Below are 25,627 nucleotides of genomic sequence, written 5' to 3' on the forward strand. Positions count from 1 at the left end.
AGAAGCGTGTGTGATGGAGTTTCTTGGTTTGATATGGTGTTGTTATTGTTAAGTGTACCTGTTGCTATGTGTTTATAGTAGAGAAGGCAGGTGGGGAGGTCGTGATGGTCCTTCAGTTCCTGGGAGAGTTCATCCCAGGAACTGAGACCACCCCTAGAGAAGGTTCTGTTTCCTGCACAGAAAAGCTTTCCTCTTGTTGTTGAGAGTTCCATTGTACCAGAGGAGAGTAACTGTCAGTTACGGCCGGCAGTCTTTTAGATATCCTGAGCCCACACTATGGCGCTGTGAAGATAAGGACTGAGACCTTGAACTTGATTAGAAATGCTCTGGGAAGCCAGTGTAGAGAGCAGAGGGCGGGTCTGGTATGCTGTCAGTCACCTGTGCACTGCAGCATTTTGTGCTGGTTGAAGTTTCCTAAGGGCTGAAGATATATTGCATTGCTGAAGTCTAGCCAAGAGGTGGGTTTTTTTGGTGATTTTTATCAATTTTATTCCCAATGTTATCAAAATTATTATCAACACTGGTTTGCTGAAAAGTGGGTTTAGATAAAAACAATTTTTGATTTTTTTAAGTCTTTCAAAAACTGCAAACATAAACAACTTTGAAATTATGAAATCTTTCGTGAATTATTTTTTAAGATTTTTTTTTTTTACCAGAATGTGTTTCATGTCAAGAATCCTTTGTACTGGAAGTATTTTGTAAATCAAGAAAGAAACATAAAAGACAGCAAACAATTGCATGTTAACTATTCTCTTTTGTCCTGAAGGTGGCTTTGTCTCAAAGAAAGCACTTTCTTTCCCCTAACATGCACTGGACCACACAAAAATAGTACTGGCACTTTGTCTTTAAAATACAGTATAAACAATTACTAATTCTGCAGCACCCGCATAAGAGAGATGAGCAGTATTATTGGACATTGATCATCTTAGTGCCAGGTGCATCAACTGTCTGCACCAAAGATGTCACACCTTCTCTGTCTTCTGCCACAATGCAAAAACCACAGAGGTGTAAACTGGGGGTTTGTATTTTTTCTCTTCTCCTCTGACTTAACTATAAATCTACAAAGCTAAATTGTCCAAGATGGCCACTATCTCACCTCTGCTTCTGGTCACAAATGAAGTTCTCATGATCCCGCATGGCTTTGTGAAACACCTTTTTCTCTCCTTTCACCCCAGCTGTTGAGTAAAAGCCAGGTCACCTATTTCTTGCCCAAAAATGTGATTTTAGTGGTACCACCCCCGCCTTTTGCCCAGTAGCCAGAGCACTCACCCAGGACGTGGGAGACTGAGGTTCTCCTAATCTCATGTGGAGCAGGGATTTGAACCCAGGTCACCTATCTCCCAGGAGACTACCCTAACCATTGGGCGATAGGATATTCTCTCTAAATCTGTTCTGCTGAAGCTTTTCCACTTTTTAAAAAATAATTATGTATTAGGCCAGAAAGAGTGTGACTCCATAGCCTGATGGGTAGGGCACTTATCTGGATATTCACTGGACTAGGGACATGAATCCAGATGTTCCACCCTCCCCACCCCAAATAGGAAGCCGCTTTTGAAAATTCATGTCCAAAGCCATTCTGTACTCCAGTTTGTAACTAATGAAGTCATTACATCCAGTGCCACAAAACTAACATTTCTCATTTATTTTTGGTCTGTTAAAAGGTATCACTACTCTGCAGTTCCGATATCAACAGTAGTTAATGATTTATAACGTTAAAAGTAGTTTTCTTTTCAATGAAAAGTATTTTTTTGTGTTGTCTTTCTCCCAATAGAAAACCATTTCATCTCCAACTGTATCACGACTTACAGACACGACAAAATTCACTGGTTCCCACAAAGAGAGGTTTGATCCAAGTGGGAAAGGAAGAGGCAAAGCAGGACGAGAAGACCTGGTTGATGCGTCAGGCTATGTGCCTGGGTACAAGCACGCAGGCACATATGATCATAAAGTACAAGGAAGCAAGTAAGCCTGGGGGGTTTAAAAAGAGAGAATATACCTGTAAGAATGATGTAGATGAATCCCACATGTTTCAGTTATCGTGAATGTGAAGACTATGTTGGCGAGAAGTGTTTTCAGGAACTGGAACTGATTTCAACATCCGCTGAGATACTTGCAAGCACAGCAACACTTCATTACATTCCTCATGCTTACATTGGCAAAAATATCAAATACAAAGTTGTTGAGCTTTAGACAAGAAACCAAATGCAAGGGCTGTTCTACCACACTTAGTCAATACTGGTAAAAGATCTCAAACATTCCTAAATGTCCAGTTCTTTCTTGGGTATAGAAGAAAACCGCTCTCCAGATAGTTGAAAAGAGGGTCACTGTAAATTTTCCTGTGATAGCAGCCTTTCCGAAGAGCACCCCAATATTTATGTAGTTTGATTTGAATACTTATTTATTTGAAAGATGTCTTAAAGAGGATCCAGCTCTGCCCTCAAAGACAAAAATTCAGTATTGTACTAGTGGGAAGTAAATGGTTGTAATAGGTTGCTATCCTGAAAAGAAATAGATTTTCCTAGACCACTGGTGAACAAGAAAAGACTTATTCCTCCTTGCTGAGACTATTTAGGTTCCAATGTATTTGTCAGCAGAAAGATGTGGAAGATACTAGCCCTCGTCTCTTTACCCCCCCAAAGCCCAGGACTTCTCAAAACCAATACTGTACTTCCTGCAAGTTACCGCATGTATTGGTAGCATGGTTCTAACTGAAACCACAGGACATAAAAGGCGCTAATGTACTAACATGATTTATAGAGGAACTAGATATATTGCTAAGGAAGTCGTGATAGAAATATTAATCTTGGTTTTTGGTTTGCACAGGGCAAGTGAAGGGGGCATTAAGATGATGGATTATACGTTTTAAACTTTATGTTAAGTGTGAACTAAACACCACTGATCAGAGTTTCATTGAGCTAGGCACATATTCTCATGCACATGTACACACATACACAGGCACATGCTCCTTTTTAAGTTGTGACTGCGTTAAGGAAGGTCTGGGACAGCTCTGCAATACAGAAGTTCAAGTAAGGACAACTAAATTATCACCACAAAATAGTAATTTGTTAGTCCTTTATTTTACAGTTAGGTGCGTCTCACCCCCTCTAAAGATATATTACGAAAGTTAGCTACATTATTTGTTAAGTGTTCTATGTTTGAAGCTAGGGGCTCTTTTCTCCTCTTATTTGGACTGTTCAGTTTAAGTCAGGAATAATTCCTTGAAGGCAATCAATTTCCACTGGTTTAGAGCTGCTGTAAGAGGAGAATCAGGACCACAGTCTTAATGATCTAACAAACTGGCCACTAAGTATCCCATATGTGGCCACCATAACAAGTGGTATTAATTGATAAATCACTGAAAAATCTCACTCATTTGATATTGCTTAAAAAGTAAGGAGAAATATCCATACAGAAAAAGTGCAGGGGCTCATTAGCTGATCTCTATATTCTACATGTGGTTATTGATATTCCACAAAGCAGAATAAGCACCACAATGTATAATATAAAATGATAAAGGAGGACTTTTAGTTGGGTATTTGATTACAACCATTTAAAATTCTGCTTTGCTTTCTATTAACTGAAGTTCAAGCATTAACTTTATAACTCCAGATAGTACAGGGTAATCACCTCTGTTGCCTCTCTGCCACCATCTGTGTCAGGGTTCTAATGTACACCGAACAGGTAGCGTTAGTGAGCTACTTATATACAGTAAGCAGTAACATATGCTAGTTTTTCATGCAGGCCAATACCCTGTATTTGGCACATGTCCAGACACTGAACACAGGTTCATCCTTTGAACAGATGGTCTTTTGTATTCTGCTGACTTTCTATAGAAGCCTTTTTTGTAACTTTGCCACCACTGACCTTTCAAACCAACACATGAACATGAAACCAAAATAACAATAAATAAAAAGAAGTCGTCCCTCATGGGCTTGGAATTTTTTGTTTGTTTGTTTGATTATAGTTTGTTTTGATTTTTGGTTTTCAGGAGAGAGGGAAGTCTGCACAACCCAGTGCATGCTTCTAAAAGGTCTTGTTTGTGTGTTTTCCGCTTTAAGCCCTCCTTGGTGGTTCTGGTTACCTGAGACAATTTTAGAGATACACCAGGACTGTCAGTGTGTGGAAGTATTTGTTTGTGAAGCCTTTCCAAGCGTTTCAGAGTTATCCACTTTTCCTGAACCATCCAGTTCCTGGAAAAGGAAAGGTTAGTTATCCATTTACACATCATACTGGCTACCTGCCTTCCCCTTCAAGGAGAGGTAACAGCACAAACCCACTTTCAGATATTTGTTATGGCCAATTAATTCCAGAAAAGCAGTGGAACACAGAGTAACTGGTAAAGTGTAGACTAGAGCACACATTCCTTCCTGAAATGTCCCATAAAGCTACAAATCTGGATAGTGCTCAAGGACAGTCATTTTACTGCAATAGATGTGTAACAAACCTTGAATTATTTGTAAAACACTATCAAAGCTGAATATTGCAAAGTTCACATTAGTGCTGTCAATTCATTTCAGTTAACTCATGCGACTAACCCCCCAAAATTATTGTGGATAAAAAAATTAATTGCGATTAATCACACTGTTGAACAATAGAATACGAACTGAAATTTATTAAATATTTTTGGATGTTTTTCTACATTTTCAAATATATTGATTTCTATTACAACATGGAATACAAAATGTACATTGCTCACTTTATTTTTGATTACAAACATTTGCACTGTAAAAATTATAAAATAAATAGTATTTTTCAATTCACTTCATACAAGCGCTGTAGTGCAATCTCTTTAATCGTGAAAGTGTAACTCACAAATGTAGTTTTTTTTTTTTTGGTTACATAACTGCACTCAAAACAAAACAATGTAAAACGTTAGAGCCAACACATCCACTCAGTCCTACTTCAGCCAATCGCTCAGACAAACAAGTTTGTTTACATTTACGGGAGATACTGCTGCTCGCTTCTTGTTTACAGTGTCACCTGAAAGTGAGAATAGGCATTCGCATGTCACTTTTGTAGCCAGCGTTGCAAGGTATTTACGTGCCAGATATGCTAAACATTCGGATGCCCCTTCATCTTTGGCCACCATTCTAGAGGACATGCTTCCATGCTGATGACGTTCATTAAAAAAATAATGCATTAATTAAATTTGTGACTGAACTCCTTGGGGGAGAATGGTACGTCTCCTGCTCTGTTTTACCCGCATTCTGCCATATCTTTCACATTATAGCTGTCTCGGATGATGACCCAGCACATACTCATTTTAAGAACACTTTCACAGCAGATTTGACAAAACGCAAAGAAGGTACCAATGTGAGTTATCTAAAAATAGCTACAGGACTAGACTCAAGGTTTAAGAATCTGAAATGCCATCCAAAATCTGAGAGGGACAAGGTGTGGAGCATGCTTTCAGAAGTCTTAAAAGAGCAACATTCAGATGTGGAAACTACAGAACCCGAACCATCAAAAAAGAAAATCAACCTTCTGCTGGTGGCATCTGACTCAGATGATGAAAATGAACATGCATCGGTCTGCACCGCTTTGGATCAGTATCAAGCAGAACCCGTCATCGTCATTGACGCATGTCCTCTGGAATGGTGGTGGAAGCATGAAGGGACATATAAATCGTTAGCGCATCTGGCACGCAAATATCTTGCTACAACAGTGCCATCCGAACACCTGTTCTCACTTTCAGGTGACATTGAAAACAAGAAGCAGGCAGCAGCATCTCCTGCAAATGTAAACAAATTTGTTTGTCTGAGTGATTGGCTGACGTAGGACTGAGTGGACTTGTAGGCTCTAAAGTTTTACATTGTTTTATTTTTGAGTGCAGTTATTTTTTGTACATAATTCTACATTTGTAAGTTCAACTTTCATGATAAAGAGATTGCACTACAGTACTTGTATGAGGTAAATTAAAAAAATACTATTTCTCTTGGTTTTTACAATGCAAATATTTGTAATCAAAAATAAATATAACGTGAGCACTGTACACTCAGTATTCTGTGTTTGTAATTGAAATCAATATATTTGAAAATCTAGAAAACATCCATAAATATTTAAAGAAATGGTATTCTATTATTAAAAGCACGATTAATCGCAATAATTTTTTTTTAATCACTTGACAGCCCTAGTTCACATGGCTGTTGAGAGCCTGACCTGAAGTCAATGGGATCTGCATCAAGCCTAAATTGAAGGCCAAGTCCTGCAAGTTGCTAAGCCCCATCAACTGCTGTTGACTTCACTGTTCATCACTAGGAAGTTGCCTCAACTAGTGTGACAGGCTGTACCCACCTCCTGCAGGGTGAGGTGTAGGAGCTATTGCATCTTTGAAACGCTGCTGATCCCACAGAGTGTCAAGGCTTCAAAGAGCGCTGCTGTGCTCTACTGCTACCCAAATGTGGCAGGGCACAGCAGTGAAGAGATTTAAAGTTGTGGCTCTGGGTGTTTGAGAAGCCTTACAACCTAAGGGTCTGACTGTGTGCAGGAGTTCCATGTTTGGAGTGTGTGTAGGTCCTGACCCTAAGGCTAGTGGGTGCAGGTCATAGTTACATGCTGAAAAGGAACAGAACTATTGAACTACTCCTTGTTGCATAGACAAGCTTGATAGCACCAACAACACTATTACTATAGTTACTGCACACTACTTCTGGCTTACAAATAGGCTTGGCAGAATTTGATTTTTATTTTTTTCTAATTTCATCAGATATCAATATTTATTTTAAAGCATCCCCCCCCCCCCCCAAATTTTTATTGATTTTAAATTTTCCCAGTTGGGGGTGGTCAGACCATTATTTAATGACAGTTGATGTTGCAGGTCAAAAAAGTTAGCTTTGCAACCATTAAAACACAAATTGTAAACATCATATGTCATAATACGCAAAGTAAATATCCTTAAATCAAATTCTAGTAAGTTCTCAAGCAGCATTTTTCTTACGTTGCCTATTGATAAATGTTGATGATTATCTATGGCAATATTTTCTGTTGGTTTGTTTGTGTGCAGTAAAATGGATGTTTACCAACATTTAAAGATAAAACTTGAATCCTTCCAAGCCTACCAGAAGTTCCTACCAAAAGAAACATGCTCTATAAGGGCCTTATCCAAAGAGCACTGAAGTCAATGGAAAGTCTCCTATTGACTTCAGTGGGCTTTGGATCAAGCCTTAAGAAAATAACACCAACAGCAACATTATCGGCTGACAGAAGCATTTATATATTTCCTATTAAAATGTTAAATGGATATTTATTTTAATATTTTTTCAATTGTCAATTTTTAAAAGCCAAATAGAACAGGTGAAGAAAAGTTACTTTGAAATGAGGGTGAAGAGGGAAGATAGTAGGAAAGAAAATCTTTTGTGATGAGTCTTTTCTCTGCTGCTAACTGGAGGTGAGAACACAACAAAAGAGTGACACTTACTTTCTGAGATTCAGTGTCTGCCTAGCCCTTACAGGGTGGGAAGGATGCAAAGAGCCTGCCCCTTGTGTAGCCTGCATGAGGGCTAGGCACAGTGGCAGCCCCTGCACTTGGAGAGCAGGGAGTGCGGATGATAACAGCCATATGTGTAGGAGGCAGCAGGCTGCACCCCAATAAGCGGTGTAGTAGTAGGTGTGCTTCTATTGTACACCATTACTCTAGGCTGGGTAAATGGCATGGTCCCTAGTCAGGATTTGTGTACATTGCAGGTTTTCTGCTTGTGATCTTTTTCCATGCATCTAAGTCTGTTCCATCTGACTGCATTCTTGTCAGTTTGATTTGAAACACCCAATGCTTCTCAATTCACACACACACACACACACAAAAGTCACTGTACAAATCTTGCAGTCCTCATCTTTTGTTTTCATTTATAATTTGATTTTGCATCCTTTGAAGCTCATAGTATTGAAACATGACAAGATACTTCAAATGTGGTATTGCAGATATCAAAATCTATATTTTAAAAACAAATCAAACACAATTAATTTAAAAATAAATTCCATTCGTAGGTGTAGTCTGGGGGGACCAGGGGACATTATCCTCCCTCCCTCCCCCCGAAACTGCAAGCCTGGGGCAGGCACTGTTGGCCTGACTGGAGCTGCCCCTCCCCACCCCCAAATACAGAAGTCATAATATGCTTATGATTCCATTAACACCAAGGCAGGGCCCAGTCCTGCAGAGCCTTACACATGTGCTTAACTTTACGCCCTGAGTGCAAAGTTAAGCACATGCATTATGAGTCTTTGCAGGATCAGGGCCCAAGAAATTAAAGTGCTGACTGGGGGGAAACAAATGGATTTTTAAAAAGTGAAGTGACACAAAAATCAGATTTGATTCTTGCTTTAGTGCTAGTTTAATAAATTATTTTGAGTATATGATGTGCTTTAATGTTTAGTCAGTGTAGTTCTCTCACGCTTTAGGATTTTTCCCCAGTAATCACATTTATATAGAGCATTCAGTAATGGACGTTTTTGTCCTTTTATTTATGGCCACGGAAGCTCTAACAACAGCCTTAAAATAACGCATGCATTTAAAAAGGCAATTTTGCTTTAACAGCTCTTCTGCATGAGCAATTAATGATGAATTCTAATAAAATATTTTTATGAGTCCAGATTAAGTAAATATTTTACGCGGGGGAGACTGGCCAGGATAAAGCCACCAGATTTAATATTTGCAGTTCACCAAAATTTCCTAGTAACTGTGTGGTTTCAGTAAGAGATTTATTGTTGGTTTTCTGTTTGGTATCTTCAAACTCAAAAGCCTCTTCAAAGTTCATAGTTTTCAGCAGTTTAGGGATTCCCATCTGAAGATATTTTTGGCTAAAGCATGGCACCGGCACATGTTATTGATCTATGTCGACAAGAAAACGTGCTGGGGTTATAGGAGGCCTAAACCCTCAATAAATATTTTGAACCATGCTTGGTTTTTTTCCTCCGCTCACTCTATTCGTTTTTTTTTAATTTACAGCACCTGACATTTCATTTCATGCTTCAGATCTACCAGTAATTTTTACTGACTTGGTTCGCGGTGCTGGGTGTACCCCCATATATTTGACCCTTCCCCAAACATCTTAAAACTAATTTGAAAACCAATTTTTATTTCTTTTAGGCTATTAACTATTACAAACTAAAGTTTGATTCTTTGTGCCTCGGTGTGCAATGCCATATTGCTTGATATTTAAAGCATAACCCTGCCTTACAGTGATGTATGGATGTACTTGTTGGGGCATCTATTTGTGTCCTGTTTGTAATCATGAAGAGGTGTTCTCTGCCCTCCATTGGCCAAGAAACAAACCATTTTGATCTCATAAAAAGGAGAAAATGTAATGTGTTGCATGCATTAGCACATGCCCTCCAAACTATTAGCCTTGAGTGTGTGCCAAAGTAACCACACCTTTTTGTACAGCAAACTAGAAGTACTTTACGTACCCTGCCAATTGCTCAGTAGTGAGTAATATAATACCCAAGATTTGTACATGTTTGTTAGCAGGTGTGTATGTGTGTGTACCGACGCTGTAGATGTAACTAGTATTTGTGTCATATGTGTGCTGATCCAAAACTTAAAGCTACCAGGGCCAAATCCTGGCCCTTCCACAAAACCGGACCAGAGCTGTGTGGCTCTGATGCTGCAAAGCCCTCTCTATACAATGGAGGACAGAAATCCCTGTCAGGGCAGCTCTATAGCTCCTGCACAGATGTCTAACCCGTTCCTGGTTCTGGAGGGCAGCGTCCACAACTCTGTCTCTCGCTGGACTACGTTGCAGGGCAACTGCAGAGTAGAGGGGGGTAACACCACAGGAGCACGCCTCCCTGATGTTCCACCAGGAAAGGAAACAGCTATCAGTCAGGGCGAGGACAATAGGTCACCAGAATGGATGCCCTCACATGCCCGCCAGGCAACATTTTACAATTATCCATGGCAGGGAGTCCCAATTCATACCCTGAGCTCTTTGGCCTCATGCACTTTTGCAGCCCTTTTTCGTTAGGCGGGTATGTAGTTACTGTACAGACCACTACACCAGGCCAGCCATCCTCAGCAACAATCAGGTCAGTGCAGAGCCCATGTATTTCTGGGGGGGAAAGGACTAAAAATGTGTCCTTTTATTCCCGTGGAACTGGGCCTAAGGTGTTGGCCCATAATGATTACACAAGCCCAAAAAGTAATATTCAAAATATGAAACAACAGTGCAGAGGGCTCAAATGCGCATTAAACTCCTAATAAATGCTACAAGCCACGTAATCAAACTGTGTGCCTCAGTTGGACACCTAAATAAATCCCACATTGGCACTTGGTGCCCACATGACCATTGGAGCACCCAAATATTTGAAAATAGGGCCTAGGCTGTTTTCATATTTTTATCCATAAAGGCAGCAAGAGACACTCTACTACCATCACAATCACCTGCTAGATCCCCAAAGCAATGGGAATATAAGAAGGAAGCTCTTGAAACGTTGCCTTTCAAACTAGTGATGGGGTAGCCTCCGAAGGTTTGGATGCGCTGCAGACAGAACCTCCATTGCCCAAGAACTGATCATGAGATCAGGAGCCGTGGGGATACTGCATGGACAGCTATTTTTTCATAGTTTTCCAATATTTCCTCATCTATATTGCGCTGAAGCCAGAGAGGTGGATTTCAAAACAAGGTAAAAAGACAAGTCTAATTTTAGTTTTTGTTAACCTTGGAAAAAAAGGATTAGAATTAATTTGGGGCTTGGATTAGCTCTTATTTCATTCAAACTACCTTCCCCTTTCCTGCTTATGTGGGGGAAGTGGATTTTTGCTGTAACACAAGGCAATTGATTAAAAATAAGGAAAATAGGCGTGAGTGCATTTGCTGGATATTGACACATGCATGGTGGTATTGAAGTGTTCTAATGCCACTCTGAAATGGATATTATACTGTACCATCTTTTCTTATGCATACAGATCTATTTGGGCAAGCGTAAACAGTATACAAACAAATGCCAAGATTATCCAAAGTTGGTGTCTAAAGTTAAGCTCCTAAATTCCTATTTAAGTATCCAAATAACTGGCCTGATTTTGAAAAGTGCTGATCATCCAGCACTCTCCACTGAAGTCAATCACTCATCAGGTGATGAGTTAATTTTTGAAATATATGTATAAGCATCTGTTAACTTCCTGAATAACTGAAAAGTACATGGCACTTGAAGGAAGCCGTTTTCATTGTACTGTTAATTTTTTTCTGAATATATGTTTTAAAGAGACCCGTCACTTAGTGGTTATTTCAGCCAGTGTTCTTAATAATGCATGCTCAAGATTCAATTACTTTTGATTTTTAGTGCCACATGAATAAAGTTATATTCAAATTAACTAAAAATACAGCCTTGAAAAATATACTCACATGCCTCACATAACTCTCCATTTTAACCAGGAGTTATTCTACGGATGGTTTAAAAAAACGAGGCAAGACAGAAGGGTGATCTACTCCCAGATGATGGTGCATTATTTCAGGTTCCAGTTTACAGTAGATGAATTTGTGTTGGTACTTGCTCAAGTGCTATTTTAAACATATGAAATAGTTCAGCATGGGCTCGGTTAAAGACTGTTGGTGTTAATGGAGTCATCAAATACAGCTTTTTATTTTTCTGTGGTAAATTATTCTTACTAACTATATAAACATCTTTTATAAAGGCCTTGTGTAAAAGCCTGGACACACACAGAAGAGCCTAAAGCTGTTGACAAAGTACATTCACTAAGCAATGAATTACATGAAGTTACAAAGTCAAAGACAACAACAAATGATAGTGTGTAACATGAGAGTGTTTTTCTCTGTGCTGGCTTCAGAATATATTCGCCTCAGCAGACAACTCCACCAGGAGGTTTTCCCCCATACTGCCAATAGTATAAAGTGGTTTGTTTGGCGCGAAATGCTGCAGATTAAAGAAATGGTCGATGATGGGTATATAGGTTGAGGTTTATCCTTACCCAGATTTAATCATGTCATAAATTTAAACATCATCGGAAAAATATATATTTATACACAGGAATATTTTTTGAATTCAGTTTCTGGGTGTTTTTTATCATTCATTTTCAGCCATGGCCATTTATTTATGCATATTATCCTTTGCTCTTTAATTACATCTTTTATCTGTCTCATCCTGTTCCAATATACACATCTGATTTGGCTTATATTGTCTCAGATCTACATATGTCTGAATGTGCTTACTGTCAGGATCTGCCCACTGGTGTGGAAGGAGAATTGCTTTGGCTAGAGTAGTAGCCGCAATCTGTGTCAGATAGTTGTTTGCAACATGGAGATAGGTCTTATTCTCATCTTCCTTGGAGCCCTGTAAAGCCTGATAAATACCTAAAATTAATCTGATCATTTCTTGTTCCTTTTTATGTCTTTCATCTTGGCCCAGAAAACCAGGAAGCTGCTGTGTGCTTATGATTACCTTATAGTCAATGTTTAGTATTGCAAACATTAACATTCATCTGTACTAGCATACTGTGTCCACTGTGAAATTTTCAACATTGTAAAAACCTAAGATCATTTAACGTTACAAGTTTACTTTTTTCTGACTAATTTATCACTGATTTTTTTTCATTATTGCAAATGAACAATTTGAGTGTAGCATCTCTTAATGTTTACTGTAGTGGCTAAACATACTGCAGTATTTCACCTCTTGATGAAGGGAACTTTCATTGCAGAACACACCGGCTGGAATGCTGGCCCCATTGAAGTCAATGGCAAAAGCCCCATTGACTTCAATGGGGACAGGATTTCATCTGCTGGCTTTAATGGCAGGAAAGATGGACCCACCAGTGAGCCAAGGGGTTAGTAGCTATGACAGAGGTTATGGGGGAGCACATCAGTAATTCTCTGTTCCCAGATCTTAGTTTCATTTCAACTACTATTCAGTCTAACAAAAAAAAATAAAGACAGACACTTGAAAGGGAATCGTATACTACTAGTTTGTACTAGGTTTTTTTCAGGAAAAAGGAAACAAATATATATATATGCAATATATTTTTACACTGTTTAATAATGCTATAAAGTATTAAATATATCACTTTATCAGTGTGAATGTTAAAGTAATGACAATGTTGTGGATGTTTAAACCTTTTAAAGTTGTCTGGCTGATTTCTAAAACCACGTTAACCATGGACAAGCTACTTTGTCAAGTAAACAACATTATTCCTGATGTTTAGAGGAAAAGTTCAAGTATGGCAGTAGTCTGTTTAGCACTGTAAAAGCTTGTTTTGAAAACTTTTAGTAAACTTCATATTGTGTACGCCATTGTTTCTTAGGAGTATAGCTTTTCATAATGTATGCTACTGCTGCTGATTGTAAAAAAATTGTATCTTAAGGCAGTTAAGTGATCAATAAATCTGTTAATACATGTTAGCCTCTTGTTTTCATAAAGTAAATGACACTAACCATTAGTTAAACTGTCTGTTACAAGTCATTTTGTAATTTAGCTGTTAAGGTAACTGCAATAAATGTATAAACTACCGTTAAAAACACTTCACTGACTGACACCCCCACTTCTAGCTTTGAAAGACACATTTCCATTCAGCCTTAGTTAACCCCATCTGTCAAAAGGGGGATCATTATTCCTATCTATTTATCTTACTCGTGGCGATGTGAAGATAAGTTAATGATTGCAAAGTGCTGTGAATATGAAAAGTGATGCTTAGTGTAAGAGCTAAGCAATATTATGACACTAGGGCTATATAATGAGCATTCTCGAGTTTTGAAAATATAAAAGTGAATACAAGTTCATTGTGAACAGAAGTTTGGATAGTTACAACTGGGCTCTGATCTCAAGCTCCTAGGCTGCTACTCTACTGTTGACAGAAAGTATTGTGACAATAAATGCTTTACTCCCAGGAAGAGCCGTCAATAAATATAATCCCTTCTGAAAAAGCAAATGCATTCCTTTCCTGGTGGAGCAAATGGCCTTTGGAGAAAGTAACTGTCCTGCCTGTTGGATGATTGGGTAGATGTAACTATCAATGGTGCATCTGCTCATCCTCAATGACTTTTGAACCTTGCAACATTTCGTTTTATTATTTTAAACAAAAAAAGAAGACTGTGCTCAATAAGGTTTTTAACTTAATCACAGACCCTTTATCCATAAGTATAAATATTCCTTAATGCCTCGCAGTTGTATGATAAAAAGTAATAGAATGAAGCTATTTCATCAGAACATACACTAAAATAGTATTAACAATTAGCAGATAATATCACACTAACGTTGTGCTGTTAAAGAGCTGTAGAAGTACTATGTTGGAAGCTGTACATGGTACTTTCCTACTTTATCACAATACTACTATCAAACTATGGATTGAACATGTTATAGTAACATACCACTGAATTGTCCCATACATACTATTGGAATGAATGTCATTTTTGCACTCACTAAACACACCTATGGAAATGTCTTTGGCTAAAATCTGAGAAATAGAACTGAAAGCCTCCGATGACCTTCATTTCTCCATAGAGGCCTCCGACTGTACCCAACACGACTGCCTCAAAGAACTCTGTTATTTGTGAAGTTGTGATCCCTAAGCATGTGTGGTAGGTCACCCAAATAGCAGCAGTCAAATAAAACATGACTTTTTGGAGCTTTTTGTTTGTTTGTTTTTTTTTACTTTTTTTAATAGAAAGGTCAGTTTTTTAACTCAAAAACCTTTAAAGAAAGGGCGTTTTACAGTCCACTATTCTAGTTTACTGGGAACCTAGAAATTAAGGTTAGGGTTTTCAAAGGAGTCCAATTGAGCGGAGTGTCCAAATCCCACAGAATTTCAAGAGAATGACCTGCACCTATTTCCTTTGGGCTTTTTTGACTGACACAATGAGCCTGGGATTTTCAGTGACATAAACGCAGCCTCCTGAAATGGGTATTTGTGTAATTCCATGTATATATCTTTGTACACACAGTATATGTATGCTGTCTATGCAACATAGTATTTAATTAAAATATGTAAAATTATCTTGGCCAGATTCTCTGTGCTCTAGCTTCTGTGAGCTGCATCAGAGAGGGGGGTCTGTCAGAGAGCTGGTTATGGCTCTATGATTATCCCCCTGACTCCAGCCCCAAGTACATCTTAGAGCAAGCTGGGGGCTAAGCCAAACCACACCTGGTAGCTCCAGTGCTCTAGGGTCCATATGCCAATTCATTTTCAGAGTGCATTATGTTCTGGTCCCTCTGCCTGCCCCACCATGCCCCTACTGTACCGGGGTTGTTGGTAGGAAGACAGAGGTGCTAGCTGTGCTGGATCTAAGACTGAAGAGGATCCCCCACACTTGGTGTACCCCTGCCAAAAGATTTGCATTGGAGTAGGACTTAGACTCTGACTCCTTAATTAGCCTGATACTGAAAAATCAACTCAAGTTCATTATGGCAGCGGTTCTCAAACTTTATTGCACCATGACCCCCTTCCTACAACAAAAATTACTCCACCACTTCAGAAGGGGGTGACCTGAGCCTGCCCAAGCCCCACTACCCCGAGTTGGTGGGGGAAGGACCAAAGCTGAAGCCCAAGGGCTTCTGCCCTGGGTGGTGGGGCTCAGGCTTTGACTTCAGCCCCAGGCAGTTGGGCCTGGGCCCTGGAGTCCAGCACGTCTAACACCAATCTTGGCCACCCCATTAAAACGGGATCATAACCACTTTGGGGTCCCGACCCACAGTTTGAGAATCCCTGCATTATGGTGCACCAATCTGGTTGAGATACAGATTGTATAATCCTGAGATGTGTATATGAGACTGTCATTATCTGAGACTGAAGGCTCTAAAACTAGCCAAACATCTTTTAAGTAGTTATGCTAACAGCATAGTAACCACAGCCCCAATTCACCAAAGCACGTGTGCGCTTAACTTAAAGCATGTTCTTAACTCCATCTCTAGTCAGCAAAGCACTTAAGCATATGCAGGTTCCAGATCTCAGGAGGGAGTGCTAGACAGAGGCTCTGTGCTCTGGGACCCGAAGACTGAGGCAATGACGGGCCTCCAGGAGTTTAAAATACCTGGGAATCCAGAGGTTGGGTTCCTTCGCAGCAGATTGGGGGTTAGCCAGCAAAGGAAGCCTGCCTGGGTCTGTGGCAAAAGCATGAAGCCAGATCCTGCCCTCTTGTACAGCTTTACAAACACTAGAACTTCAGTGGGATTGTGCAGGCGTAACTGAGAATTTGGCGAGCACAGACTATTTCCTTCACAACTAACTAACTACATAAATATTTCTGTTTGACTGCTAATTAAATACTGATAAGGCAAAAGTGGTGTGTACTGTTTATGTATCCAAGGCAATGTGGCAATAGAAGCTCACTCTTAGAAAAATGAGAACGTTTCAGTGCTAAATTGCCTTCATAAGTGGGGCATTTTTATATAGCACAGAGCAAATAAGCCCAAACGAAGTCCACACTGCCATTCCTAGTCAAAGGGCATTTGGTGCCTGTAGTGAGGCCGGGGGGCCTCCCAAGGACCCAGAGTGAGAGGGCCCCTGCCCTGAACCACTACAGGGCCAAAATGTGCTTGTATGGATATATCTGATAAGAAACAAATGGCTGTGTGTTATCTGAAAGCTGATTTAGCAAACTAGCTCCTTTGCTAGAGCCCAGTCATCTTTTGAGCTCAGCTGCTGGTTTATTTATAGTCAGCTTAGCATGCCTAGAACATGTAGGGGTTACCCGGTTGGTGTATTTGTATGGAATCATTTAAAAGTAGGCTGGTGCTGTAGTACACCTGCCTCCATTTCCAGACAATGTGGACTATTCAGTGAAAGCGTCTCCCATAAATGTGATTTGTGCTTGTGAGTTTCTGCATCCACGAAAACATTATGCACATAGCACATTTTTGGCGGTTTGTTTTTCCACAATGTAAAATGAGTTAGTGTATAAAACTTGCCACCACAGCTGGTATACAAGCTTCTGCACTAACTGCAAATACAAAGATCATTCAACATCAAAGGATGCTGCAAGCACAAACACAAAGGTAACATCGTCGTCGTTACTGTAGCTGGAACACTTTGGGCAAGTCTACCTAACTCCCCAGCTCCGCTGCACCTTCTTGTTTGTCCCTTTGTATATTCCTGCTCTAGTTCCCCAAATCAGTCCATGGATTTATGAAATTACATAGATGAGATGGACAAGACCAATTCCCTTTCCTAAGCCATGAAATGATAGCAGAAAATGGTGCTTATGCTACATCTCACCCTGGCTTAGATGCTGATTCTTATTTTTCTATTTGTTTTCATACCATTAACATATGTCTTCATGGCACAGGTACCCTAAGTGATCAGCACTTGAGTCTGAGGCCCCGAGTTAGTGTAGCCCAGGCGTGAGCAGCCACAATGCAAAGCCATACCTCAGTTACTCTGTCATCAATGATGCTGCACTTCTCCATTTGTCACTATAGCTTCTGGGGGCATATCCCATGGTTCTTTATGCTGCTGTAAGTGCTAGGATTCTTTCCTAGTGAATTATGGGCAAGCTTGTTTGTCCTTCTGGGCATATGGGGGGGAATTGTGGGAAGGCAGTGGAGGACTCTCAGTGCTGAAGTGAGTCAGTTTGTACGCTCACAGCAAAGTCAGCTGGTTACCACTCAGAATGAAAGCAGGCTCTAACCCATACTCCCAGATGTGCCTGAATGCAAGCACCACTAAACTCAGGTGAGATGTTTGTGTGTGTGGATGAGAGGGGGCTACAGGGGCAACACGTGAGTAAGAACCTGAGCTAACTGTACTGTGAGGACATACCCTCAGACGACAGGGGGAATTTCTATGCTTTGAGACTTCTTTTCTTCCCTAGTTTCTCTTTTGCTCCTGTTCACTTTTTGTGCTTTTCCTTTCCTCCCCCTGCCCTTATTTATGGTAATTGAAATGACTTCTGTTTACCTCAGTTTCTTATATTCACAATCCTTTTCACCCAGCTAGAAACCCAAGTCCCTTTCCCTCTCTAACAGCAACGATCACTGGGAGCTTACAAACAGGGTTTTGGCTAATTTATTGCAAATGTGTTTACATCACTCTCATGGATAACCCCTCCTTCTTCAAGCTCTGTCCATTGTAGGAGTGAGCTCCTTGGCCTTATCTCTGCCATTTATGGTGTAAATATTATGCTAATATTAAGGTGGAAATTTGCACCAGGAAAAAGTAATGATCTGCTGGCTTTACATTATGTGCACAATCTCTTAGTATTTACAATATATTTATACAGTACTATGCATTATGGAGTATCACCAAAGACTTTATCATTTATATTTATGCTGTGTTATTGGGAGCTGTGTTGCTCCCAGGATATTAGCGAGACAAGGTGGGTGAGGCAATATATTTTATTGGTCCAACTTCCGTTGGTGAGAGAGACAAATCATTTACAGGAGTCACTTCAGCCACCATTGAAATTGGTCTATGGGGGTGGAAAACAGTACATAGCAACACTACACATCCATTTAAAACAGAAAGTGAAGCATACTGTAACCAAAGGAGACGCAGGGGGAATTGTCCTGATGGACAGAATGGACAATGATTCGAACTGGATTTAGCAAGGAGGCTGGGGCTAACACTTCAACCCTTGCATAAAAAGGGTCATATTATCTACAGTGAGAGTAAGCTGGCAGGATATTGGAAAGGAAGCTTCATTCCCGTTAGAGGCGCTATTAATGTTATGCTAACACAGAGGTTCAGGACCAGCCACGTGGAAAGGGCAACTTTCTGAATTACCTACAGCCTTTCTTGCAGCATGGGCATGTTGGCAACTTTTTTTTTCTTTTTAAATTGAGGGGTAGGGGAGAAGCTAGAGGTTTTTAAAAAAACAAACAAAAACCAGCTGTTTAATGAATAGTTTTGTACCATGACTAAATCGGTCCAAATTTTAATAAAATTAGATAAATGAGCTTCTGTCCCAAGCTCAACGTTTCATTTCTTTATTAACCCAATCCCACAGCCTAGCTGTCTATATCCAGGCAGCGTCATGGGAATTTGTTCAACAGCTTCTATCTAAATAGGAACTAGACCCAACCCTGCTTATCGTATTCAGACTAGCCATGAATCCTGCCAGTCATGACCCAGTAACAGCCCACATGATGAATATGATTAATGAGAGCTTAAGTTACCATGAATGTACAGGCGACTGCTATTAGTACATAGGTATGATTTTTGTTTTAGGTTTGTTTATGTATTAAGTTCATTGGAAAGAGTCCAAAAAGGAAAAGCATATATAGCGGTCTCCTGGGAACTGACACATTCAAATGTTAAATATTAATTAAAAATACCGGGCCTGGTTATTACATAATTTACAATCTCTTACTCATGGGAAGTCTCAAGTACAAGAATCCTTTTGACTAATCCAACTACAAAAAAAACCTTCATTTTTTAAAGTTACATGTACACTTTTAATATTGCTTAACTCAAGAATAGCTGTTAGTAAAAGTGACTTGTATTTACTATGTATCAGAATTGAGTAATTAGTAGGAGATCAAATAATTTCAATTTCTTTTATTAGAAAAAGATAACGAGAAAAATTTTCAAGAAAGTTATGAATCAGACTACAGTAAAAAACAGATTATACCTGATCCATTTATATTGCAGAAGAGAGTAAGCTGCATCACATAATAACTGCTAATTATTTTTTAAAAATCCGACAAGTTTATTTACTGCACATTTGACAGGGGAATTTTCTGCTGACTAGAGTCCACCCTCTTTGTGCTGCCTGAGAGTCCAGAGAGGGCGGGTCTCAGTAGAGAACGTGACTCTTACTGTACTTGTAGGTGAAAGAGTACAGCTCATACTCAGTAAGGTTATGGAGAGTAAAATAAAAGCTTTAGACAATGATGGCTGTGTAGGGAAAATGTTTGATAGTGTTATTTGTAATGGAATAACTAAAGTAACTATCAATCACACACAGGCCAAAGAACTATCACAGATACACTCTTTGTAAAGTTTCACCTCTTGTTAAAGGTGCTCATCCACAGTGAAATTGAAAGAGCAAGCAGTAAATTCTTTCCCTAAAAAGTTTCCCTTCTAAACCATGTTTAATATTACATTTGATAATATGGACAGCAGTACCCAGTGCATAAGTACAGATCAGTGCTATAATTCAACTTACGTTATACTACATTTATATATAAAAAATATGCGTTATGTCCTTCTGAACTAACTCAGCCATTCGCACTTATGGCCCTGATTTCAAGATAATAGTTCTAATTTTGAACTCACATTTAGCTTTAGGTAGCTCTGACTTCTGGACTGAAAGTGCTCAACCAAAATTTCTGACTGGGTTTAAACTGCCATCATGCATATCCATGTTTCTGTAAAAAAGAAAGTGAAGATTTGTTCTGGAAAGTCTCTGCTGAACAATTTCTATGCACAAAGACAGAAAAACAATTTTGAATAAATAAAAGGTATCAAAGACATCAGCTCATGGTGTAGTTGTAAATATCTGCTATCACCTCTTATAAATCATTTTACAACAAATTTCCTTGTATTGTCACTAACACCTGCTGTTGTCCATGTTGCTATGAGGATGTTTATCCATTGTTTTTTTTAACTGATTGTAATTCCAGTGGAGCTGCTCAACTTCAGTCCTGTGTCGTGTACGCGTCTCTGCTAATTCTTGCAGGAGATGCTCATTGGTAGAAACCAAAGTTCTGCAAATAAACAATCCAAACAACTAATTGTGCTTATTATTTCAACCATTTTACTTCTTTTAACTTCCTTTCACGTTTCTATTGGGTGCTACTATTTCTTTGTAATTCTATTACTACGGTGGCTATTTTTTTTCCCCACTTTGAATGTGGAAAAGAAGAGAGACATCAATGAGAGATTTTTAGGAATAATTTATGACCAAGTAAACATTCCTTACTGGAAAGAAGAGTCTCAATAATACATTTCAAATAGAAGTGCTCTCCATATGAACAAGTTTGCGTTCACTGGGCCAAATCCTCAGCTGATGTAAAACTGTATTTTACATTACTGAAGCTCTGGCCAACTAGTTTTTAGCCACTGAAACAACTATAAAATAAGCTGTTGTGTTAATTCTGAAATCCTCATAACTGCCAAGATATAGACATACTGTACAATGTTATCTTATTATGGTAACCCTCCCCCTTCGGAGTCACAGCACAGACTCTCACCCCATATGTTTAGGACACAGATGGGCAAGACCAAGGTTGCTTTTGTTTTTCCAAATCCAAAATTGGGATTTACATTCCATTTTATCTGAAACTGAAGATTTCCCCCCTAGTTTTGTCCCATCTCCAGATCATGCTGAAAGGAAGTTATATAAAGCAGTCTTTCAGACATTTACTGACACTGATCCTAAGAACAAGTGCCAAAACTTATAAGTCATATGAAAACAAAGTTTATAAGGGGAACTTTTTCTAGCATCTCCCCAAAACAGAGAGAGAGAGAGAGCAACTTACTAAAGCACAAAAACACAACAAAAAGGGACTGGGGTCCTGCCCCTTCTACTCTTTCACCAGATGAGTAATTCTATAACTGGACAGAAACATTAATTTCTTATTAGTAGATCACATATCATGTATTACAAGTTTATAATATAAAAAACTGTTAGCTATATTACAGATCATAAAAAGATGACCATTTAGTGGCCAGTAGAACTTGTTTCAGGTGATTTATACTGGGGACAAAGGTCAGTACCAGAAAATGCCGGAATTGGCTCCTAGCCAGAGTTTCACCATCAGCCCCTAGAGTCCATAGTCCATCCACCGCAAACAGAGTGGATAGGTGTATTTTCTTTAGTGTTGGCTTGAGTTCATCATGATTCTGGGAGTTGATGTTTTTTAGATTATCACACCGGGACATTCTGACTCCAGCAAGTTGTGGTTAACAGGGAGGCTCTATGGGCTGCTGAAGAAGATTCAAATCCTTTGTGAGGGATGCTACAGCCGCATGAACTTCATAGAGAGAATATGTAGCTTCTGTAGAATAGCAGGGCCTGCTTAAAGTGAGTTGTTTCTATGAGACCCTGTGGGATTTTTGCCACAGTATCTGCCACTGGTTTAAATCAGCCCAAGTTGATCAATGGCTGAAAGTCCTTACCACTGGGCAGAAGGCCTACATTACACTGAAATAAATTGGTTGTTTCAGTTCATCTCCTCAAATAGCATGTAACTATATCACAAAAAAACACATAGTACTCAACCCTTCTTTGCTGACTGTTTTGGCAGACAGGGCAATGTTTAAATGGGCATGGAGACTAAGATATTTTCTGCTCCTACGAGATGATCCCACCAGAATATGGCTGAAACTTATTTACTCGATTTATAAAATCAGCCATCTAATCCCCAGGGTACTGTTCAAACATAACACATTAGTAGGCCAGTGTGTGTGGCACTTGGCACTGCCAATACCTCTGCTGCTATCTCTTCTGGGGAGAAACAGCGTACTTCAGATTCTAGTTCTCCCAATTTGAAAGAGCACCACTATTCACTTAATTAAAATAAAATAGACAGCAATATTTACACCTTCGTAAAACATGTCTATAGTATAGTCTCTCTTGTACACCACCTCTCCAGTGAGTCAGCCCAAGTCATGGGTCGCCTTTGTGCACTGAAACTGGAGGCAGCTCAAGCTGTTGCTTAGCAACCCATCTGCTCTGTCCTGTCTTCTTCTTGCTGCCCAGCTATTTTCCTCCAGTGGGAGGGCCAGCCTCAATTTCTCCCTCTCAGCTCCTGTCTTTAAATACAAATTTAGGTTTTTTCCCCCCGAGAGGTATGTGTGCACTAACATTCCAGCTCAATTTATACAGGACCTAGAAGAAAATCCATCATCCGTTTTCCACCCCCCCTTCCACGCAAAATGCCTAAGATCTAGCACATTCACACCTCACTAGCAAAATGGATGTAGTGCTGCGTCAGAGAGGCACACAAGGCCTCTAACCTACTAATTCCAGGGGGTATCACAGCATGCTGTACCAGTATCAATGGGCACATTGATTATCACCAGATGGCTAAAGGAACAAGTAGAGAATGCACTTGCATTCCCAGAAGAAATCTGAAAAGCAGCAACATGGTCATCCCTGTGTACTTTTATAAAACATTACAAGATAGACTTCAATTCCCCCCAGAGAGCCCTCCTCTGGTAGAAGCATACTTCAGGCAGCGGTCCTTATATAGGCCCAGGTCCTGCTTTCCATAGGGGGGAGGAATTCTATATTTTGGGGGCTGATTCAGCCCAGCATTTCAATTTTAATGCCAGGCTAACTCAATTAATTGACTTACACTAGTGTAAAACTGGAGAAACACAGTGTTAATTCAGGCCCGTTATTCCCCTCTTTCCCCCTGCCCATTTCAATTTGTTGCTGCTTGTTACTTCCCAATATTATGTACGGGTGGAGATGCCATGAAGCGGAATGGAAAATTTGTTATCTGATCATTTTCCTTCTGTAATTAACATTTTAATTCATCCGCCCCACCCTCCTCCAGGATAGTAAGTTATTGAAGTTTCAACTGAGTATAAATCTATGCAGTTTAAATTTGAAAAAACAAACGAAATGTTTAAAATGTTGCTCCTGATTTAGTTGTATAGTTTGTCAATTTAAGAGGTAGAGAGCTGGCTGAGCAGACTGGTTGCTAAGCATCATCTTGTGCTACCTCCACAGAATCTAGAGACAACTCAGTACTATGGACTAAAAGTTTTACTATGGAGCAGTAAGGAAATCATCAATTAAACTTTCACTTGTTCATTAAATACTGAGACTAAAAGGCCTACTATGTTTACATTTTAAATACACTGAACATCTTCCACTCATAGTAAACATTTAACTGAGAAGCTCTGGTACTTTAATACAGAATGAATTCAAAATTTCAAAGTATTCAATATGCCAAGGATCTGGGTTTCTTATGTCATTTCTTTTATTTCTGACCAGGACCTTCAATATACCTATGACTTTCCTGCAACATCTCGGTGAGCTCCTGAATCTGATCATAGTGCTGAAGACGCTGTTTCAAGTTGATGTTTTCACTTCTTAATTGTTGATTCTCCTTTTGCAGATCTAAAATTCAAAGAGACAAAATATCTTAAGGAGGCTATATCTCTTGATGAAAATTCAACCTAACCTCAGAGGGGTAAATATTGTACAGTAGCATAAAATAAGACTGAATATCCATCCCTTGGATGAGACCTACAGTTGACAGCCTGACCTTTTGTGCCAGTTAAAGATCCCAAAATATTCTTCATGGGCCTGAAGTCATGTCAATGACAGGCTTTCCACTGATTTCAGTGCAGTTGGGTCGATCTCCAAAATTAAGGGCATTAAAGCCAGTGCCCTGGCCAAATTTAACTTACATTTTAACTATAAACCTCCCCTTGCAGTTTCCATCTGGCTGGCCCCTGTGAATGAAGCAGGTCCAGCTCCCTTGTGCCAGAGCAAGTGTTCCCATTTTGCCAATTAGGAAGGTAAGGCAGCTATAAAGGATCAGAGAGAGAGAGCTGATGAATCAGAAGCTGTGAAGATGAGGGTAGGTGAGGATTGCCTGGTGATGAGGAAGAAGGCAGGTAAGCTGCTGCAGACTGTACATTTGGGGGCTGGGAGAAGGCTGAAGGCCAAGAGAACAGCAAGAGGGATTTGCTGGGTCGTGGTGGGAAGATGAGGAGAAGGAGAAGAATAAGCAGAAGCAGCCTGCTGGCTCAAGCCAGAGAGCTAGAGCCAAGGGCTGGAGAAGGTTGAAGGCAGGGGAGCAGATTACCTGCTGACATCTCCAGACCTACAGAGCTGGACCCAGAAGAAAAATGAGTAACTCAACCAGAGGTTAGGGGTCTATTACAGGAGTGGGCGGATGAGGTTCTGTAGCCTACAATGTATAGAAGGTCAGACTAGATCATCATGATTGTGTGAGGGACACTCCCTGGCAAGGAAGCTCCCAGCAGAGAGGCTGTGGGAGTTCCACCAGCTCTCCCTAGAAGGCACTACAGTTGAAAGGGTTATGGGGCGGCCTGGTGTAAGGTCAGGAGAGAATGGCACTGGAGAGCTGGGACATAGTGAGGGATGCTGGACCGGTATGTTGCAAGTACTGTTTTTGACTATGGTGGGAAAATATGGACTATGGCTGTGGTTATATGTGGTTAAATCTGTTATAATTTATGTTTGTGGGACTCTGGGAATAAGTGACCCCACAAGGGCTATTATTACAATTGGGGTGATGCACTGAACTATTTCTGGGGAGTCTGAAGAAAGGAAACTTAGGCAGCTGCCTGTCATGCTGTGGCCTGCAGCAGGATGGTGCTCAGGCGGGACTGCCCTATGACACCATTGTAAGTTGTATTTTCACCATCTGTTTTAAACTGTTTATAGTAGTATAATATAGTAGCTTGTTAAGTTTGGAAAGTGTTTTGGGATCTTCCAGGCTGAAAGGTGCTATATGAATATAAGAGTATTATGAACATCAGACACATTTTTATTTCCCTAAGCCAAAGTAATGTCTTCTGGTTAGCACCCCAAAATCTTCAGGCTCCAAAATGCCAATACAATGCATTATATTGGTGGGAAGAGGATCAGGAAACCTTATTTTTACAGTTTTAGAGCTAGCGACGATGAGCCTAATTTACTGCAGATCCCCCTTCTTTACAGATAAGGTGAATGCTGGCAGTGGCCACTCCATAGTTAACTTGGAAGCTAGCCTGACTCACTCCTGCCTCCCAAAATAAACTTATCTTTCTGTGATTTTGAAG

At 39.8% G+C, this 25,627-nt stretch overlaps 2 protein-coding genes across 23 annotated transcripts in view; one reads left to right on the forward strand and one right to left on the reverse strand.

The window, feature by feature from the left end:
- LOC102942667 (tubulin polymerization promoting protein) overlaps window positions 1-13,343 on the forward strand; it is a 117,971-nt gene extending 104,628 nt beyond the window's left edge. For 4 of the 5 annotated variants that reach the window (XM_043540375.1, XM_037889882.2, XM_037889881.2 and 1 more), the window contains one exon: window positions 1,772-3,927. In XM_043540375.1, the coding sequence (XP_043396310.1) occupies window positions 1,772-2,042 (271 nt within the window). In that variant the 3' untranslated portion in view covers window positions 2,043-3,927. Of the gene's footprint in view, window positions 1-1,771 lie in introns of all 5 variants that reach the window. The other variant, XM_037889880.2, reaches the window with a different exon arrangement.
- The window catches only part of CEP72 (centrosomal protein 72), a 79,341-nt gene that overhangs the window by 9,827 nt on the left and 43,887 nt on the right, over window positions 1-25,627 (reverse strand). For 2 of the 18 annotated variants that reach the window (XM_043540369.1, XM_043540374.1), the window contains 2 exons: window positions 23,840-23,951; window positions 20,153-20,244 (listed from right to left, as the gene is read on the reverse strand). In XM_043540369.1, the coding sequence (XP_043396304.1) occupies window positions 20,193-20,244; window positions 23,840-23,951 (164 nt within the window). In that variant the 3' untranslated portion in view covers window positions 20,153-20,192. Of the gene's footprint in view, window positions 1-3,058; window positions 4,191-10,763; window positions 11,866-18,743; window positions 23,952-25,627 lie in introns of those variants that run through there. The other 16 variants (XM_043540372.1, XM_043540370.1, XM_043540367.1 and 13 more) reach the window with 15 other exon arrangements.

The sequence above is a fragment of the Chelonia mydas genome, chromosome 2, assembly GCF_015237465.2.
Source record: "Chelonia mydas isolate rCheMyd1 chromosome 2, rCheMyd1.pri.v2, whole genome shotgun sequence".
Taxonomy (NCBI): domain Eukaryota; kingdom Metazoa; phylum Chordata; order Testudines; family Cheloniidae; genus Chelonia; species Chelonia mydas.